This window comes from Taurulus bubalis, assembly GCF_910589615.1.
Source record: "Taurulus bubalis genome assembly, chromosome: 2".
In the NCBI taxonomy this organism is placed as follows: Eukaryota; Metazoa; Chordata; class Actinopteri; order Perciformes; family Cottidae; genus Taurulus; species Taurulus bubalis.
The window spans coordinates 46,111,336-46,132,420 of NC_136590.1; the positions used below are offsets into that span (position 1 = coordinate 46,111,336).

Sequence of the window (21,085 nt, forward strand, 5' to 3'; positions counted from 1 at the left end):
CAATGGACGCTTTCGGCCGAAAGTCACCAGATAACACGGCCGCCTGTTAACCCGTAACACCGGGAACAAGAAGTAAAAAGCACAAACCTGATCTGCAGTAGTTTGGTTCGTCGCTCATTTTCTCTGAAACGAGAAACGTCCTCCTCGTGATCTGCTGTTAATCTGTCAAACAGCTCGTGATGTGTCCTTTCGTGTCGAGGCTTGAAGCTTGTGTCGAGTAATCCAGGTGCAGCCCAAGTCTCTGTTCCTGTGTTGATCGCTGCTATCGCTACGTGACCGAGCTACATGCTAGGTGGCTAACACTCGCTAGCTTCTCAGGACTTTACCGGACAATTCCTTTAAAGCTCACAGCGGGTCCGCGTGTCTCTCTACGGCTCCACTGAGCTCTCCATCCGGCTGCAGCTGCTTCACTGATACACACAGAGCTGGAGGAAATGTGTTGACTATTAAACCGCAGCCCAGCTGTGTGTCTCTCTTAACACGGTCTGACTTCCGTATCCGGTCTGCGGCACTCAGACCCAAGCCCGTTGGTTCCTACTGATTCATTTAATAATAATCAGGAGGAATATGTTTACATACTTTATTTAATGGATAATAATAAAGTCGTACAGATTTCAGTTGCCTTCAGGGAACAAACAGGAAGTTAAAGAAACGGTTACATCCAGTTAGAGCGTCTCGTTGTTCACGTGATCATGACGTCAGAGCAGGTCTTCTCCAGTCGGACTCACGTCTACTGCGCATGCGTTGTGAGGAGATTCACTCTGCGGACCGTCTCGTCTCTCAGAGCCTCCTGAGTTCGTCTCCATGTCCGTTGAAGAGTCTTTTGGGGAGTTGGAGAGATTAATAGAAGACTATGAGGAGACAGTTTCTCGTCTAAGAGAACATGAGCTACACAGATCAGGTTTGTGCTTTTTCATTCTTGTTCCGGGGATCCAGCACGTAGCCATGGCCCCATTGTTTACACGGATCCGCTGTTAGCAGCGCTGACTCGCCATCAGAGGGCGGACAGGACAACGGAGAGCGGGAAGAGGAAGGGAGGAGGTCTGCAGTGTTTGTTGATGCTAGATGCTGTAACGCTGGACACGTCTGTTAAGGAACAGACCTGTACAACGGACACGGAGCTGCTAGCTGTTAGCATGAGGACAAGCTACATGCCAACGGAAGTCTCTACGTGTCCACCATGATGAGAGCTGTTCAAATGATCTAAATGCAAAGGAAAGGAGCTTCAATGCTTCCTTTACTAGCTCCTTTAGCATAGGACATATCATTCAGCCGTTCACGAGAACAAACTATCATGAAGACAAATGCAGATCATGTAAATAACCGTTAACATAACTTGGAATTTTACTTTCAATAATCTGTTAAACCTGCTGTCAAACTATTCTTATGATCAGATGATGTTCTGCATCTCCTACTGATCGCTGGAGTTTCATACCAGAGTGAAGACGATCGCAGATTAAACTCATTAAAATATGTTCATTGCAGGTCTGAACAACAAAAGGACCACAAACAACTTTCTTCAATTATAAAAATAATTGTCTTTTCATGATCTGTTAATTCTCTCAATAACAAGCAAGAGCAGGAGAGACGAAACACTTTTAACACTTTATCGTCATTTCCATTCAGTCACGTGAGGATGATCGTTCCTGCGTGTCGCTTTGATGAGTTATGTCGCCTCAATTTCCCCGGAAACATTGAGCCGATAAATTAATTCTAGTGTTCAAGAGAAACCATAATAATATTCTGTGTTATGTAATAATGACGTCACAATCAGAATATCAAAACATAGAGATGCAAATAATACATACATGATGATAACTGTGTTTCTATTAGTATAATTACAGTGATGATTACTGTGTCTTTATTAGTATTAGTACAGTGATCATGTGTTCAGACACAAACTCCCTCAAACGTCTCTCCAGCTGTTAAAACCGACTGACAGCTGATCCAGATGTGATCAGCTGATCCACCGTCATCAGAAACAGACGTCTCTTCACGTGACTCTTTCGAGGAAAGGACGTCTCATTAATTAACTAGCACTATTAAAAATAATTATTTATTCCAGTGCCTTTTGCACTTCGCAAAAAGTCTGTCCTGCTGTTTACAAATGTCATTGTTTTGAATTTCTGTGTTTGTACATTAATTAAAATTCCTTGAATGTCTCCACTAATGAAAGCTGATATCAGTCTGAAGTCACCGTTGTCCATAATGTGCTCCCTGCGGATGTCCAGCAGCTGTTGGAGATTAAAACAGAAGTCCTCCCTGAGTGCCTGGACTTGGACCAGGAGGACCTGGAGCCCCTCCACATAAAAGAGGAAAAGGAGGATCTCTGGACCCGTGTAGAGGGAGATGATCTTATTGTGCTGGAGGAGGCCGATATCACCAAGTTCCTATCTTTTGAGACTAAAGTCATTAATTGTGATTGGCAAGAACCTTTGTCAGATTCTGGACCTGAAAGTGAAGACGGGGACAATGTTTGGAAGGAGACCAGGGCACCTGAGTCTGCTGCACATGCCCTGAAATATAAGGAAGCCCTTGTAAGACATGTGGGATGTAAGGCTGGTAACAAATCCTTCAGCTTCTTCAAGTCTAATAAACAGTTTTCCTACAAGGGGTTTCTGCAGAGACACATGATGTGTCATTTTGGGAAAATGTCCTCCAGCTGTTTGGTTAGAAAGAAATGTTTTAGAGTGAAGCAAAAGAAAGAATCACAGTGAAGAGAGAAAACATTCAGTTGTGATGTTTGTGGGAAAAGATTTACACAACAAGGAATTCTTAAGACACACATGAGAGTCCACACAGGAGAGAAACCATTCAGTTGTGATGTTTGTGGGAAAACATTTATAGGACAGAACAATTTGAAGAAACACATGAGAGTCCACACAAGAGAGAAACCATTTGGTTGTGATGTTTGTGATAAAAGATTTACAGAATATAACAATTTGAAGAAACACATAAGAGTCCACACAGGAGAGAAACCATTTGGTTGTGATGTATGTGGGAAAAGATTTACAGAACAGGGAAGTCTGAAGACACACAAGAGAATCCACACAGGAGCGAAACCATTCAGTTGTGATGTTTGTGGGAAAAGCTTTACACAACAGGGAGGTCTGAAGAAACATGTGAGAATCCACACAGGAGAGAAACCATTTGGTTGTGATGTTTTGGGGAAAAATTCACAAGACAGGGATATCTGAGTAGACTCAAGAGAGTTCACTTAGAATAGAATGAAAGATTATTGATTTAAGTTGTTGTTGTTCTGTTTCTCTTGTGTTTATTTACATGTTCAATGACAACATACTGTGTGTCTGTGATGGAGAAAAGTAAAAACTCTGTACAAATACATCTGTATTTAAAATGCATTTCCGTTTAATGTATTAAAATCTACATAAAACTTTGTGTTACTCGAACTTTGGTGACACTTAATCGGCTACCAGCACAGAAACGTGTTCTGGACTGTTGATGGTTGCCTTATCCAGGCCCAATCCAGCGTTGAAGACGCTGGTCTAAACTGGCTCATCGCGGCCCAGCTGGGCTGTACTGGTATCAGTTTGAACAGTTTGAAACGGTTTAGCAGTGTTGGACGGGTCAGTCTGTGCCTTGGGTCATCTAAATAATTATACTGTAATTATACACGTAAGTACTTCTCTCTTACAGTATTTTTGTTTCACGCTGTAGATGAGGTGAAGAGATAAAACCGCTGGGTGAGCTACAGACGATAGTCTTCAAGCAGCTCCCGTTAGCTTAGCTCGTGTTGTATGAAATCACTTGATGTTGGCAGAGGATTATCTAAATGTGTCCATCATTTTGGTGAGCACAGAGTAAAACCACCTGGTTGAAAATTGATTGTAATCTGCTGAATATAAACATGTGTGTATTCTGTATTTCTAGTTTCTAAGTTGTGATGCTAGTCCTGCTTATTGTGTATTTGTGTGTGTTGGTGTCATTAGATAGACAACATACACTCTTCAGTTTAAGACGTTTTTAAATTAAGTTTAAGCATTTTTTATTTTTATGAATCCATGTACTCCGTCCCAGCAAATAAAATATTTAAACATATTCCTCCTGATTATTATAGTAGGAACCAACGGGCTTGGGTCTGAGTGCCAAACCCAGATACAGAAGTAAGACTGTGTTAAGAGAGACACAGCTGGTTTTCATACTGAACACAAAATCATGATTGAAAAAAAACTTACACTCTGGTGCACTGACCTGTTTTCACCACCAGGGGTCAGCAGTCAGTAACTCTTCATGTCTGAATGGCAGCAGCTCTCTCCCTTTAGCTTTGAATCATACATTTACTTTTCATACAATGCATAATCATGCAGACATGAAAGCTGCTTTCTGTGCTGTTTGTTTATTCATACTCTGAATCCCTGATTTCCCCTAAAAGCAGCTCTGTGAAACAGGAACTCAAACAAAGACATTCTGAGAATGACATCTCAACCTTTTGCAAGGTCGGAGTTCCTGTTGGATGTTGTGACCGAGAGAGTTTCAGGTCACAGATACTTGATTTCTTTCCTGGAAAGAGTCTATTGTTAATTTGACACCAATGAAAAGAGATTAAAGAGATTTGAGAATGTGTTTCATTCTGTTTTTGATCTTCAGGGATAATTATTGATTATTGTTTAGCAATGGAAACTTTATTCTCAATATATAATTAATTACACTTCGGTCACAGTGTCCTCCAGAATCATTTGCACCCTTAGGGCTGTTTATCCTTTTGGTCTTTCACTCAAAATATTCACAAAAGTCTTACCTTTTCATTGAAGTAAATTCATTGAAAGAATATTTTTTTTGTTGACAATAAATTTAAAAAAATCTCCAAAACATGTGTGCCATAATTATTGGTACCCCTAAATTTCATGATTAAAATCTAAGTGTAGTATAATTCCAGTCATATTTTATATTGTTTGATTCACTTGTTTCCTGCAGAGGTCAAAGAATGCCCCGAGTGAGGTGAGAGGTCAGGAAGTGGTCGCTTTTCTAGCGCTCGACTTTTGATGAATTAACTTTTTTTAAATAGATATTCATAATTATTTAATTTCTAGTGCACTGATCATTTAGACAGAATATAACACTCTTTTTTTTGCAATGACCCCTCAAACACAAGATCACGTGATATGTTGCAGCAAAGTGCTGTCCTACTTATATTTACACCATCAAGCCCTCATAGCTAATGTTGGCATATATATATCTATATATATATATATAGATATATATATATATATATATATATATATGTATAGATATATATATATATATATACATAGATATATCTATCTAAGGAAATATATATCTATAGATACATCTATAGATATATATATATCTATCTATAGATAGATATATCTATAGATATATCTATCTATAGATAGATATAGATATATCTATATATATATATATATATATATATATATATATATATGTATATATATATATATATATATATATATATATATATATATATATATATATATATATATATATAATGTACCTCAATAACACATCTCACTACCGGTAATGTATATATATTGCACGTCTTACGGCAGTAGTAGCCACACTTTCAACATTTCTTGTGAAATTTTCAAGTTAATGATCTTATTCATTATCTATAAGTCCTTAAAAAATGGTTTGTATATATTACCTAATTTACAAATGGGGAATCCATCATTTATTAAGTATGAAAACCCAATCATGAAACGCATAATAGTCAAGCTTACTAATAAAGAATAAAACATTCATAATTGTGTTTGTGAATTGCATAATAATGAGTGTTAATGTTGGAACAATGCTTTATAAATGAGGAATTACGTTTTTACTCATCTCAACTAATGCTAAATAGTGTGTAGTTATTATAAAGTTGTTTTGTTGTTGGAGGTACACTTAGTTTTTTGGTTTGGTCATTTGTTTATGAATTGGGTAACACTGTGTCATCTGGGGTTATGTATAGGAGTCAGCAGGCACAGGACCAGCATGCACCTGGGGTTATATATAGGAGGCGGCAGGTTCAGGACCAGCATGCACCTGGGGTTATATATAGGAGTCGGTAGGCACAGGACCAGCATGCACCTGGGGTTATGTATAGGAGTCAGTGTAACGGAGTTAATGATTCCACTTGTCATCACTGTCCTTTACTACAATATGTTGCCAGTCAGCCACAGACATTAGCGTGCTGTGAGACATTAGAGCCCCGCCCCTAACAAGTGTATATTTGTTCATATCATTTATTATTGTAGGCTGTGCTTAAAGATGATGTTTGTTTCCTTTATTAGTACCAGAGCTATGACCGTGAGGTGGGCTATGAGAAGCTGATGTATTTTTGTTGTTTTGCCATTGACACATCTCCGTGTCACGTCTCTACTGGAGAATAAACGGCTGGTGACGCCAATACAATTCAATGTGTGCTTTACGTTACTAAGAAATTACACAACGCAAGAGATAGAGTACCCAACTGCTACATCAGCATCTACAGGACCAGCATGCACCTGGGGTTATGTATAGGAGTCAGCATGTGCAGGACCAGCATGCACCTGGGGTTATATATAGGAGTCAGCATGTACAGGACCAGCATGCACCTGGGGTTATATATAGGAGTCAGCATGTACAGGACCAGCATGCACCTGGGGTTATATATAGGAGTCAGCATGTACAGGACCAGCATGCACCTGGGGTTAAAAAGAGTCTGCAGGTACAGGACCAGCATGAGGAGTTCCTTTGTTATTTTGTTTGATTGCTTGTTTTTTTGTTGTTAAATAAATTATCAGAAAAACGGAATCTTGTCTGTAAAATGCATTATTTTTCCTCCGTTAACCATAAACCCTTTAATTCATGTTTCTTTTGGATTTATCGGACAAATGGCCACTACAATTATGTTGAAGGAAATTTCTCTGAAGCTCAAAAACTAAACTCAAATAAAGGTCTCAAATCTCTTTAATCTCCTTTTGTTCGGTGCCACGTGACTTCTTCTGGTTCTCGTCCATCTTCTCCGTGTCTGAGGGCTCTGAGGCGTGGAGTTAGATGCACAGAGCCGGATGTGCGTGGTGTGGTTAGGGTGGGGCTGCTGCTCTAGGGAGTGCATGAGTCCGGCTCTGCAGCGATGCCAACATGTCTGCAGCAGCAGGTTACACTTCCACACTGTAGCTGCTAGTGACAGCCAGCAGCCTTGAGATGAGGCCTTTCTGACACTCACACATGAAGAGATGCTTTTGGATTCATTGTGGATCCACTTTTGGTGAAAATCAAATCTAACCGTTGCCTGTTTATGATGCTGAAGGTGTGTAAGCTGTTTCAACCTCCACGACGAAGATGTTATGTTTATTAGTTTGTTCAGAAAAATCATGGAATAAGTTAATTTTGTCTCTTGCTACTCTATAATAAACAATGTGGGCTCTGATTCCTCCATGACATCATGGACTTCGTTAAACAACTGCAGCATGTGCTCACGTTGTGATTCCAGAGCATTTGCATCATGCTGAGCTCATCCTCTGTGATCACGGCCTTTTAAAAACAAGGTGTGAATAAACAAACAGCACAGAAAGCAGCTTTCATGTCTGCATTTTAAGCATTGTATAAAAAGTTAAAGGATTATTGAAAAGCTAAAGGGAGAGAGCTGCTGTCCTTCAGACATGAAGCGTTACTGACTGCTGATTGTAAAAATGTAAAAAATGGTCAAATAAAATTATTATTATTATGATTTTGTGAGCAGTATCAAAACCAGCTGTGTCTCTCTTAACACGGTCTTACTTCTGTATCTGTGGCACTAGGACCCAAGTCCGTTGTTCCTACTGATTCATTTGAATAATAATCAGGAGGAATATGTTTAAATACTTTATTTGTATATGAGTATATGGATTCTGTGAGAAAACTATGCTTAAAAGCGCTCCTAGAGATTGCTATTATGTATTACAATATGATTACATGTTGGAAGGTCAAATCAAATAGAACATTACTGAATGTATGATGCGACTGTGGAACAAAGCAGAAACATCACGCCACCAGCAAATAAGATAAGGACTGTAGGGAACCTGAACTCAGGGCCAAGGGAGCGGTTCACTGCAAGAGATAACGAGCACACATTGCCTGAGGAATGTTGCAGCTGAGAGAATGAGTAACTCATCAAAACCCAACAGATAACGGGAACGACAAGGAGGAACAGAGCGAGGTCTCGTCCAGTCTCTGGGCTGCACCTTGTGGTGACGTGTGAACAATAGGTGGACCTTTCTAAGAATACAAGAACTGGGATTCACATCTACTGCGCATGCGTTGTGAGGAGATCCATTCTGTGGACCGTCTCGTCTCTCAGAGCCTCCTGAGTTTGTCTCCATGTCTAAAGCAGAAATGTTGAGACTGTTGGTGAAGCAGGAAGTCCACGCGGTCGTTGAAGAGTCTTTTGGGGAGTTGGACAGCTTAATAGAAGACTATGAGGAGACAGTTTCTCGTCTAAGAGAACATGAGCTACATAGATCAGGTTTGTGCTTTTTACTTCTTGTTCCGGGCGGACAGGACAACGGAGAGCGGGAAGAGGAAGGGAGGAGGTCTGTAGTGTTTGTTGATGCTAGATGCTGTAACGCTGGACACGTCTGTTAAGGAACAGACCTGTACAACGGACATGGAGCTGCTAGCTGTTAGCATGAGGACAAGCTACGTACCAAGGGAAGTCTCGCATGTTCTCGCGATAGCTGCGTATATCCTCTCTGGTGACGCAACACCCCAATGCCCTCCTCCCTTTTGTTTTTTAAATACAAGTTGGATAAAGAAGTTGTCAGAAGTGCCAGTCGGTGTCAGACGATTGCAACCATGGTTTACATGGATCGTGGTTATATCTGGACCCTGGTCCTGGCCAACACCTACTGCTATTAACATTATTATTATTATTATTATTATTATTATTAATTGTTTAGCTTAGACCAGGGGTCTTTTCTTTTTTGTTTTACCCAGTGGAAAAACTTTCAAAGGGAATTCCTCTTATCTTGGAATTTTAGGGGATATTGGGTGACTGAAAATAAAAATATATAAATAAACGCCCCCCTTATATCACATACCTGATCACCTGATCACTCCGCTCTGTATGTCAATAACATATTACCATTACATTACAACGCTGAGGAAGCAGTGGACACCATCCACTCCACTGTCTGCTGAGTCAACAGCCTGCTGCTTTTCTGACTATCACTGGTGACTTTAACCACACTGGATAAAGCTCTGCCAACTTTTCAACAATATGTCAGCTGCCCCACAAGGAACAATACAACTCTGAACTCATCATTCTTCAGTCTGTCTGCGTCTGAAATATACACTGTACTATCCGATAACACGTTATTGTAACCAGCAGACCGGAAGGGTCTGTCTCTTCCTGCGATGGACTTTCTTCTTGTTGTGAAGTGGGCGAGCTCTACCCAGCATGCAGTTCGGCGGTGTCATTTTATAAATGTGCAATTATTGGTGTTACAAATGGTTTGTGTCACAAACTGTTGTGTCGTAGTGTTTTACCTGTTAAAGAGTGTTAGTTGTGGGTTATTAATTGTTTTTTTGAAGTTTTAACCATGACAGTTAAGTAGCTCCGACTGCTGCGCCCTCAGCCGGGAAAAAATTAATGTTGCTGCCTGCCGAAGAGCGACAACAGTAGTTTACGGCTATGCAGTATATGAACAATTCATACGGTATGGAAATTCGAAACCGGTGAACCGCACAGCCCTATATGTAATGTTCTGGTCAAAAAATTATATTGGTTCAAATAAATTCATTGCATCTGAGTTCATACAAACATTACAAATAAGTTTTAATAATGAATATGTTTTAAGTTCAACACAAAGAATGGAGTTAGTACTAGTCATTTATTTACTTAAGTATACCTAGCAATAAATACTTGAGTTAGGAGTACTCCATTTAAGCATTTTTTTTTCCCCACTAACAGGATTTGAGTTATCTAATTTAAATGGTTCAAGGCAATCGGTTTCCTTAAACTATTTGACTTTACTCATCAGGTTTTACAGTGCCGGTATGTTCCTCTGGTGCAGAGGCTGTCTGTGACCACCAGGACTGTTAGGAGGTGTTCTCAGGACCAGGACTGTTAGGAGGTGTTCTCAGGACCAGGACTGTTAGGAGGTGTTCTCAGGACCAGGACTGTTAGGAGGTGTTCTCAGGACCAGGACTGTTAGGAGGTGTTCTCAGGACCAGGACTGTTAGGAGGGGGTCTCAGGACCAGGACTGTTAGGACGGAGTCTCAGGACCAGGACTGTTAGGAGGTGTTCTCAGGACCAGGACTGTTAGAAGGTGGTCTCAGGACCAGGACTGTTAGGAGGGGGTCTCAGGACCAGGACTGTTAGGAGGTGTTCTCAGGACCAGGACTGTTAGGAGGTGGTCTCAGGACCAGGACTGTTAGGAGGTGTTCTCAGGACCAGGACTGTTAGGAGGGGTTCTCAGGACCAGGACTGTTAGGAGGGGGTCTCAGGACCAGGACTGTTAGGAGGGGGTCTCAGGACCAGGACTGTTAGGAGGTGTTCTCAGGACCAGGACTGTTAGGAGGTGGTCTCAGGACCAGGACTGTTAGGAGGTGTTCTCAGGACCAGGACTGTTAGGAGGTGTTCTCAGGACCAGGACTGTTAGGAGGGGGTCTCAGGACCAGGACTGTTAGGACGGAGTCTCAGGACCAGGACTGTTAGGAGGTGTTCTCAGGACCAGGACTGTTAGAAGGTGGTCTCAGGACCAGGACTGTTAGGAGGGGGTCTCAGGACCAGGACTGTTAGGAGGTGTTCTCAGGACCAGGACTGTTAGGAGGTGGTCTCAGGACCAGGACTGTTAGGAGGTGTTCTCAGGACCAGGACTGTTAGGAGGGGGTCTCAGGACCAGGACTGTTTGGAGGGGGTCTCAGGACCAGGACTGTTAGGAGGGGGTCTCAGGACCAGGACTGTTAGGAGGTGTTCTCAGGACCAGGACTGTTAGGAGGGGGTCTCAGGACCAGGACTGTTAGGAGGTGTTCTCAGGACCAGGACTGTTAGGAGGTGGTCTCAGGACCAGGACTGTTTGGAGGGGGTCTCAGGACCAGGACTGTTAGGAGGGGGTCTCAGGACCAGGACTGTTAGGAGGTGTTCTCAGGACCAGGACTGTTAGGAGGGGGTCTCAGGACCAGGACTGTTAGGAGGTGTTCTCAGGACCAGGACTGTTAGGAGGTGGTCTCAGGACCAGGACTGTTAGGAGGGGGTCTCAGGACCAGGACTGTTAGGAGGTGTTCTCAGGACCAGGACTGTTAGGAGGGGGTCTCAGGACCAGGACTGTTAGGAGGGGGTCTCAGGACCAGGACTGTTAGGAGGTGTTCTCAGGACCAGGACTGTTAGGTGGTCTCAGGAGGTTAATGACGCCCTGCAGGACTGCTTTGAGTCAACGGAGTGGGATGTGCTGTGTGGACCACATGGGGACATCAACAGCATGGCGGACTGCTTCACAGAATACATCAATGCTTTTTTTAGTTGTTTTTTTTATCCAATTCATCGATTAATCGAAAACATAATCAATAGATTAATCGATTCTTAAAATAATCGTTAGTTGCAGCCCTAATTATCTTATCTTTAAGTCACATCTTACTTAGTTTTCAGGTAATTAATTGTCGTAGTCTGCAAAGTAAACGAGAGCAGCGGCAGCAGGAGGTGTTGACAAAAAACTGGTCAGGTCAAAGTTTTCAGCTGCCTTTTAAAGAATAAGCAGAAAGTCACAGAAACAGTGACTTCCTATTAGATCTTATCTGTTGGCTACTTGTAGTTTGCAGAACTAACTTATTCATGTGTTTGTACATATATTTATGTAGAAATGTCTGTATCTGCTTTGTATGCTATCCTTTGTTCTTTTTGTCTTCCTGTGAAACACTTTGCTGCTCGCTTTTGAAATGTGTTATATAAATAAGCTTTATTATTAGGTTGTCATTGACCACGTGTGCATGACGTCAGAAAGTCGGGATCAAGTTGGACAAAAATCTATTTCAATTTATTTTGTGTATCCCAAAATCACAAATTACAAATTTGTCGCAGACGGCTTTAAAATATACGGCTTCCACATACGGCATCCTCTGTCCTGGACCTCACATCAGAACAGGAAACCCCCTTTAAATACTTACTGATGATATTACCACATTAAAGATCATTATCAATCTAAATATTAGCATCATTATATGAAGTTTGTGTGACATCTGCCTACCTCTTATAAAAGCAATCTTTTACATTAAACATTCCATATTTATTCCAGCGCCATTTGCACGCCGCACTACTCTCCTGCTGTTTGCAAATGTCATTGGGTTATTGTTTTGTATTATGTTTTTTCTGTGTTTGTACATGAAGAGCAACAAATATACATTTAGTCAAATTCCTTGAATGTTTCCACTAATGAAAACTGATAATAGTCTGAAGTCACCGTTATCCATAATGTGCTCCCTGCAGATGTACAGCAGCTGTTGAAGATTAAAGCAGGTGTCCCCCCTGAGTTGCTGCACCTGGACCAGGAGGACCCGGAGCCCCTCCACATAAAAGAGGAAAAGGAGGATCTCTGGACCCGTCTAGAGGTAGAGCAGCTTAATGTGCTGGAGGAAGCCGATATCACCAAGTTCCTATCTTCTGAGACTGAAGTCATTAATTGCGATTGGCAAGAACCTTTGTCAGATTCTGGACCTGAAAGTGAAGACAGGGACAATGTTTGGAAGGAGACCAGGGCATCGGAGTCTGCTGCACATGCCCTGAAATATAAGGAAGCCCTTGTAAGTCATGTGGGAGGTAACACAGGCAACAAATCCTTCAGCTTCTTCAAGTCTAGTAAACTGTTTTACTACAAGGGGTTTCTGCAGAGACACATGTGTCATTTTGGGAAAATGTCCTCCAGCTGTTTGGTTAGAAAGAAATGTTTTAGAGTGAAGCAAAAGAAAGAATCACAGCGAAGAGTTCACACAAGAGAGAAAACATTCAGTTGTGATGTTTGTAGGAAAAGATTTACACAACAGGGAACTCTGAATACACACATGAGAGTCCACACAGAAGAGAAACCATGTTCTTGTGATGTTTGTGGAAATACATTTACACAACAGAGCAGTCTGAAGAGACACATGAGAGTCCACACAGGAGAGAAACCATTCAGTTGTGATGTTTGTGGGAATAGATTTACAGAACAGGGAAATCTGAATACACACATGAGAGTCCACACAGGAGAGAAACCATTTGGTTGTGATGACTGTGGGAAAAGATTCAGAAAACAGGATCATCTGAATACACACATGAGAGTCCACACAGGAGAGAAACCATTTGGTTGTGATGACTGTGGGAAAAGATTCAGAAAACAGGATCATCTGAATACACACATGAAAGTCCACACAGGAGAGAAAACATTCAGTTGCCATGTTTGTGAGAAAAGATACACACAACAGGGAAATCTGAAGACACACATGCGAGTCCACACTGGAGAGAAACCATTTAGTTGTGATGTTTGTGGGAAAAGATTTGCAGCACAGCGAAGTCTGAAGACACACATGAGAGTCCACACAGAAGAGAAACCATTTTCTTGTGATGTTTGTGGGAATACATTTACAGAACAGAGCAGCCTAAACAGACACATGAGAGTCCACACAGGAGAGAAACCATTCAGTTGTGATGTTTGTGGGAATAGATTTACAGAACAGGGAAATCTAAAGTCACACATGAGAGTCCACACAGGAGAGAAACCATTCAGTTGTGATGTTTGTGGGAAAAGATTTACAGAAAATGGAAATCTGAAGAGACACATGAGAGTCCACACAGGAGAGAAACTATTCAGTTGTGATGTTTGTGGGAAAAGATTTACAGGAGAGGGAAGTCTGAAGATACACATGAAAATCCACATAGAAGAAAAAACATTTGGTTGTGATGTTTGTGGGAAAATATTCACAACACAGGGACATCTGAAGAGACACAAGAGAGTTCACACAGGAGATCATTAGTTTCTTCCAGTTGTGATTTTTTGTTCTCTTTCTCTTGTGTTCATTTAAAAAAACATGTAAATTGTTGAAAATGTAATTTGTTTGTAAATGAGATTGAAGGCAAAGTGATTATATATTTTTTACAGCTGATGAATCTTCATTAAAAACAATGACAACATACTGTGTCTGTGATGAAGGAAATTAAAAACAAGCTAAAATCTCTGTACAAATACATCTGCATTTAAAATGCATGTATGTTTTAAAATCTACATAAAAAGAAGCATATGCATGTTCACTTTGTGTTACTTAAATCATTTTGTATGAGCTTCCCTTAACACTGCCCTGATATTCTGTGTGGAAAAGAGCAAGTTGGCAAATGATCTGCTTTTCATACTTGGCGTGATGACTGCTACATTTCTGGAGACAAAGAACAAAATGTACTTTAGCTATTTCGTTATGGTTGAGGAGGAACTCGGGGTAAATACGGTGAAAACTTAAATTGATTTTGATGTCTGCATTGAATCTATTTCCACCCTTTATTTACATTTTAACACCTGGTTGCATTGCATCAGCTGTGTTTCCCGACTCGTTTTTCCAAAGAGTGTTTTTAAAGCTTGTTGCAACTCGTCTCGGTGTGAAATTCTAAAGTCGGAGCATATCGGTTCCCTCTGCACGGCTCTCAACATGGCAGCGACCTCGCAGTGGAAAAATCCCATCGGCCTTTCGTTTAGGGAACCAGTGAGACGCTGATTTCAAAACTGCGTCATTCCTGCAGCACGGCCATGTAAATAAATCAGAGACGCTCTAATAGAAACACAGAGAGGGAGAGAGACTTCATTCTGCATCACTCCTCTATATCTTCAGTGGTAACAGTTGTTTGCTGCTTAATTAATGCTCCAAATGTTGCAAAGAAAACCTTTTAAATGTTGATTGAATCGTTGAAACAAAAGTCACCCTTTAACCAGACTTAACCAATCCCCACAAAACATGTTTACCACCTCGGAGCGTGTCGTACCATCAGTCTCTGCTGAGTCAAAGTCGTGTGTTTTTACCGTGAGATACAGCGTGTTGACACTTATTCTTGGCAGATATAGCTTGCTAACTTGGTGTGTCTGATTGTCTTCAGTCAACGGGAATGATTTTTACAACAAGGCGATTCAAAAGTACTTCACACAAAACCATTAAAAGCATCCAAACATAATGCAGAAGAAAACAAGATTTAAAAACAATTAAGAACATTTTAAAACATTAAAAAACTTCCAAAGGCACACAAAAAATAGAATAAAAGTTGCAGTTTAATAAATAAAATGCAATAGTGAGATGCATAAATTGATATCCTTGAATCTGGTTCAATTAAAGGCAACAGCAAACAGAAAAGTCTTCAATCTGGATTTAAAGGAGCTGAGTCAAAGTCAGCTTCAATATCAATTTCCATTTGTGTAAACATACAGAAGATTGAAAGTACGTTTCTCTCCTGTCTAACATATAGTGAATATAGATAATAACAACAAAGTGTAAAACCGTTAAAAAAAAATAACAACATATAAACAACATAGTAATTAGGAAACTATAATAAACTATAAGTCTGTATTATAGCAGCAGTCAGACATGGAGTTTAGCAGCATTCAGACATATGAGTCTAGAGGACGGAGTGGTAGGGTGGGGAGAAAGTTCAGCCTCCTGACAGCCTGGTGGAGCTGTTTGTCAGCCTGGTGGATGAAGCTGGTTGACAGTCTGGTGGATGAAGCTGTTTGACAGTCTGGTGGATGAAGCTGGTTGACAGACTGGTGGTGCGAGCATGGAGGCTCCGGTATCTCCTCCCAGAGGGCAGGAGGCTGAAGAGACCGTGTGAGGGGTGGCTGGAGTCGCTCACAATCATGGTCACTTTGCGAGTGAGGCAGGTGTCATATACAGCGGGTACGGAAAGTATTCAGACCCCTATACATGTTTCACTCTTTGTTTCATTGCAGCCATTTGCTAAAATCAAAAAAGTTCATTTTATTTCTCATTATTGTACATTCGGCACCCCATCTTGACAGAAAAAAACAGAAATGTAGAAATATTTGAAGAAGAAAAACTAAAATATCACATGGTCATAAGATCTCCTCACCCAGGAGGTTTAGTTCTGTCCCGCTGTCAAACCGCAGAGTGTTTGAGTCTCTCGCAGACATTTATGAACCCTTTCCGTAAGTCAGCATTAGATGCAGACTTGGCCCAAGGGAATTACCCACAATTCATTGCACTATGTCATTAAACACGGGTTAACCAGTGGAAGCATGGAGACGTAAACAAAGGTAAACAAAGAGGACGCCACGTGTGTGTTCATCCTGGTGAATTACATGAACTCAGAAACATTAAGAATTAAAGATGGAACATGAAAACACATGAAATCAGAGGATATTTATTTATTTATTCATCAAACATTTAAATTTGTTATTGAAGCTGTTTTGACAAAAACAAGTAAGTAGATTATTTATTTAGATTTCTCTCTGATTTTAAAAGTGAGATACAAATTCAGTTTATTATTACAGGTTCAAAACTATTCAACATGTATAATATTTTGGTTATCCTCTCTGGGGAGGAGGTGGAGGCTGTAATGGAAATGAATTAACCTTATCAATCTCCTATAGAGAAAACAAATGCGATGTGAAACACTTCCATGTCTTAAGCATTGATTAAACAGAAACTTGGAATAATTCAATTGAATGGACAGAACTCGTCACCACAGATTCTAACCCAGAAAAATAGTTCAACATGAGTTTTATACATCAACAATTATTATTGAAACGTTTGCCCTTTCCCCCCCTCGCCCTGCTCCTCCTCACAGTGTCCTCCTTCCCCCCAGACAAGCCTTGATGCTGTCTGGAGGATGTTGTTTGGCTGCGGCCCTGAGAGTCAAGAGTAAGAGAGAAAAGGAGAAAACAAAAGGAAAGGAATCCAAAAATAATACCGAAATCCACTGGTTATTGCTTCACACGGATGGCGCTGATTAGACTGGGTCAAGATGAACTGAACTCTGCTCTCAGAGTTCAGCTACACATTTAAGAATAAAGCACTTAGGATACATTTCCACCACAGAGGCCATAATCCAGGCTGTACGTAGTGATGGAGAAGAGCTCTGACCTTTTTTGACATTTTACACTTTTCATGTCTGAGAGACAGCAGGGGTGTCTAAGGACAGGGGTGTTCAAACTACAGCCTGCGTCTCATTTTTGTATTGGCCCGCGGCAGATTCTAAAAATATAATGGAGTGAAAGTCAAGCAAATGGCAGATAGCCTGCTAGCTCAACACAGGTATTTTCGCCATCCAAACAAAACACAATAAAATGCCATATTAGCCAGCGACGAGGTCGCTCAGCTCACAGCGCGACACGGGAAACATCTCAGATGAGACTTCATAACACAGAGCCTCTCTCACTCTGAGGTGCGCTGCTCAGTCACGGCTCCAGCTACAGCGTTTTTATTCCCTGAGGTCAGAAATTGACCAGTTTTTGAAAGAGAAGGACCGACCTCTTCATTAGCTGAGTGACTCTCTATGGTTGGCAGACTTCACATTTCTAGTTGATCTTATCATCATCTCAACAAACTGAACAAGAGCCTGCAAGGCAAATAGCAGGTAGCACCACAGCTTTACACACACATGAAAGCATTAAGGTTCAAGGTTTTTACTTGGCCATTTGAGCCTAAACCAACAGTCCAGACTCATTGGAATTTTTTCCGCAGTATGCTATGTAAAGCTCCGTCTCTTTGAGACACAACTACGTAACTTCAATGTTGCGCACTTCCCCACGCTGTCTGAAATCAAATGAGCTTTTCCAGAGGTCAACCTTCCTGCTAAAATGAGGAAATATGTGTCTGTCATCACATCTCATGACAGAACTCAGTCAACGCTTCCAAGATTTTTCTGCCATTGATAAATAAATCCAGCTGTTCTCGACTCCCTTCCTGGTGGATTCAGAAGAAGTGGAAGAGAGTGACAGCGACAGTAATAAACAAAGAGTCATATATTTCTATAATACATTTATTGCAAGCAAACAACACATTTTTACAGCCAGGTTAGAAGAAAAGACGTTTAGGATATTAATAATGAATACAAATCTGAGAATATGTATTGAATACAGAATACAATTCTGAGAACCAATTTATTTGTATCAAATAGAACAATGACGACATTAAGTCATTCAAATAGAACAATAAACACACCTTGGAAAACATTTGTCTTTTGCTTCTTCTGGTGCTTCCACCAAACAACCGCCTGACATTGCGGAGCCGTTCTTTACAGAAGCTTCCACCTCTGATGCATGGCCCTTTTAGTCACATCTAAGTGTAAAACAAATCAACTTTAGAAATTAGATTTGTTATATGGGAAGTCCAGGGGGATAATCCCCGGTCAACAAGCTCATTGTTTATGCTATTTAATGCAAACTGACATCATATCTAAATTCAAAGCACATGTGGTGATCATTGAACATTTTTAATATGTTTACTTTCCAGATTATTTATGAACTGTGATGTTAAATATATTGGTAGTTGTAGTAATGAGTATTACTGAGTAAAAACAGAACACTTAACAACATGCATGACCTGGCAACACTGACGTCAGAGTGCATGTTATTTATCTAATGACACCAAACATAAATAATAAGCATCACAACTTTTACAAACTACATTAGATTGTTACAGGACTATAACTACATAATACTCACAACCGGAAGAAACTAATTATTTCCTGTGTGGACTGTCATATGTTTCTTCAGATCTCCCTTTTGTGTAAATCTTTTCCCACAAACATCACAACTGAATGGTTTCTCTCCTGTGTGTACTCTCATGTGCGTGTTCAGATGGTCCTGTCTTGTAAATCTTTTCCCACAAACATCACAACTGAATGGTTCTTTCCTGTGTGTACTCTCTCATGTCTCTTCAGACGTCCCTGTTCTGTAAATCTGTGCCCACAAACATCACAACTGAATGGTTTCTCTCCTGTGTGGACTCTCATGTGTGTCTTCAGACTTCCCTTTTCTGTAAATCTTTTCTTACAAACATCACAACTGAATGGTTTCTCTCCTGTGTGGACTCTCATGTGTGTTGTCAGATGTCCCTGTTCTGTAAATCTTTTCCTACAAACATCACAACTGAATGGTTTCTCTCCTGTGTGGACTCTCATGTGTGTCTTCAGACTTCCCTGTTGTGTGAATCTTATCCCACAAACATCACAGCTGAATGGTTTCTCTCCTGTGTGGACTCTCATGTGTATCTTCAGCTGGTCCTGTTGTGTACATATTTTCCCACAAACACCACAAGTGAATGGTTTCTCTCCTGTGTGGACTCTTATGTGTATCTTCAGATGATTTTGGCCTGTAAATCTTTTCCCGCAATCATCACAACTGAATGGTTTCTCTCCTGTGTGGCTTCTCATGTGAAGATTCAGACTTCCCTTTTGTGTAAATCTTTTCTTACAAACATCACAACTGAATGGCTTCTCTCCTGTGTGGATTGTCATGTGTCTATTCAGATCTCCTTGACGGGTAAATCTTTTCCTACAAACATCACAACTGAAAGGTTTCTCTCCTGTGTGGCCTCTCATTTTTGTGTTCAGATTTTCCTGAACATTGAATCTTTTCCCACAAACATCAAAACTGAATTGTTTCTCTCTCGTGAGCACTTTCGGTAGTGAATCATTGGATTTATTGCCAGCGTTACATCCCACATGACTTACAAGGGCAGACTCAGGTGCCCTGGTCTCCTTCCAAACATTGTCCCTGTCTTCACTTTCAGGTCCAGAATCTGACAAAGGTTCTTGCCAATCAACATTAATGACTTCAATCTCAGAAGATTCTGAAGCCTTTTCATAATCAGCATTTTGATGTGAATGACGATGTGGATTTAGGTTCCTGGCTGGTCCTGATCCCCCACAGCCCTCTCCATCATTTTCAGTGTTTATCGGTGTAGCTGACGTACCGCCTGGAGGCTCCGCCTTTCTGTTATCCTCCATCTGGCTTTGATGAAGCTGTGAGGTCTGAGGTGTGTCATCTTCATTCTTCACAGTAACAGCAGTGACTAGGAACTTGGTGATATCGGCCTCCTCCAGCACATTAAGCTGCTCTCCCTCTAGACGGGGCCAGAGATCCTCCTTTTCCTCTTTTATGTTGAGGGGCTCTGGGTCCTCCTGGTCCAAGTCCAGGCACCCAGGGAGGACTTCTGCTTTAATCTCCAACAGCTGCAGGGAGCACATTATGGACAACGGTGACTTCAGACTGAGATCAGCTTTAATTAGTGGAGACATTCAAGATATTTGACTTAATGTACAAACACAGAAATACAAAACAATGACATTTGTAAACAGCGGTACATTAGTGCGGAGTGCAAAGGGCGCTGGAATAAGTATGGAATGTTGAATGTAAAATATTGATTTGATACGAGGTGGGCGGATGTCTCACACACACTTCATACAACGATACTAATATTTAAATTGATACTGATGATATTAACACATTAAAAGATGATTATTTAAACTATGGAATATATAATACGCTTTTAAAGATACATTTGCATGTCATTTCATTATTAAATTAACTTCTGAGCATGTGTGAGACGAGAAATCAAATCATAATTTTGAATAGTGATAGTGCTCAACGTTTGTTGAGTTGAGAACCTCAAAAAACAGCTGGCTTCTGAGGAGGTCTCAAGCTAGCGCAGGACTGACTCACCTCGAACGAGCCTATTGAAAAGAAGAAAAAAGAGACTTGGGATCATGCACACGTGGTCAACGATGAGAGCTGATTGGCTCTTAGATTTGACAACAAACACCGCGTGTTGTAGAAAATCGTTATTTTCGATTGCTGGCTATGAGTCTCAAGTTTAATCTCAAACCATATCTTGTGTGGCTGATAATATTAAAGCTTATTTATACAACACATCAAAACGAGTAGTAAAGTGTTTCTTTTTCAGACGGACATAGAAAGAACAACGGATAGCATACAATGCAGATACACGCACATTTCTACATAAATATATATTTACAAACACAAATGAATAAAACCAAACAAGGTCTGCAAACTACAAGTAGCCTGCAGATCTGATCTAACAGGAAGTAACTGTTTCTGTGACTTCCTGTTTATTCTTTAAAGGCAGCAGAAACCTGTCCCGACTTTCTATTTT

At 40.7% G+C, this 21,085-nt stretch overlaps 1 protein-coding gene across 1 annotated transcript; it reads left to right on the plus strand.

Annotated features, from left to right (window-relative positions):
• Positions 1–2,729: 2,729 nt before the first annotated feature.
• Positions 2,730–19,288, plus strand: LOC306754050 (uncharacterized protein; the record flags this gene model as incomplete). Its single annotated transcript, XM_079237959.1, has 3 exons — positions 2,730–3,188; positions 13,085–13,292; positions 19,272–19,288. Exons 1-3 carry the CDS (start codon positions 2,787–2,789, stop codon positions 19,286–19,288), a joined length of 627 nt encoding a protein of 208 aa, XP_079094085.1. The 5' UTR covers positions 2,730–2,786.
• Between the last annotated feature and the right edge of the window lie 1,797 nt (positions 19,289–21,085).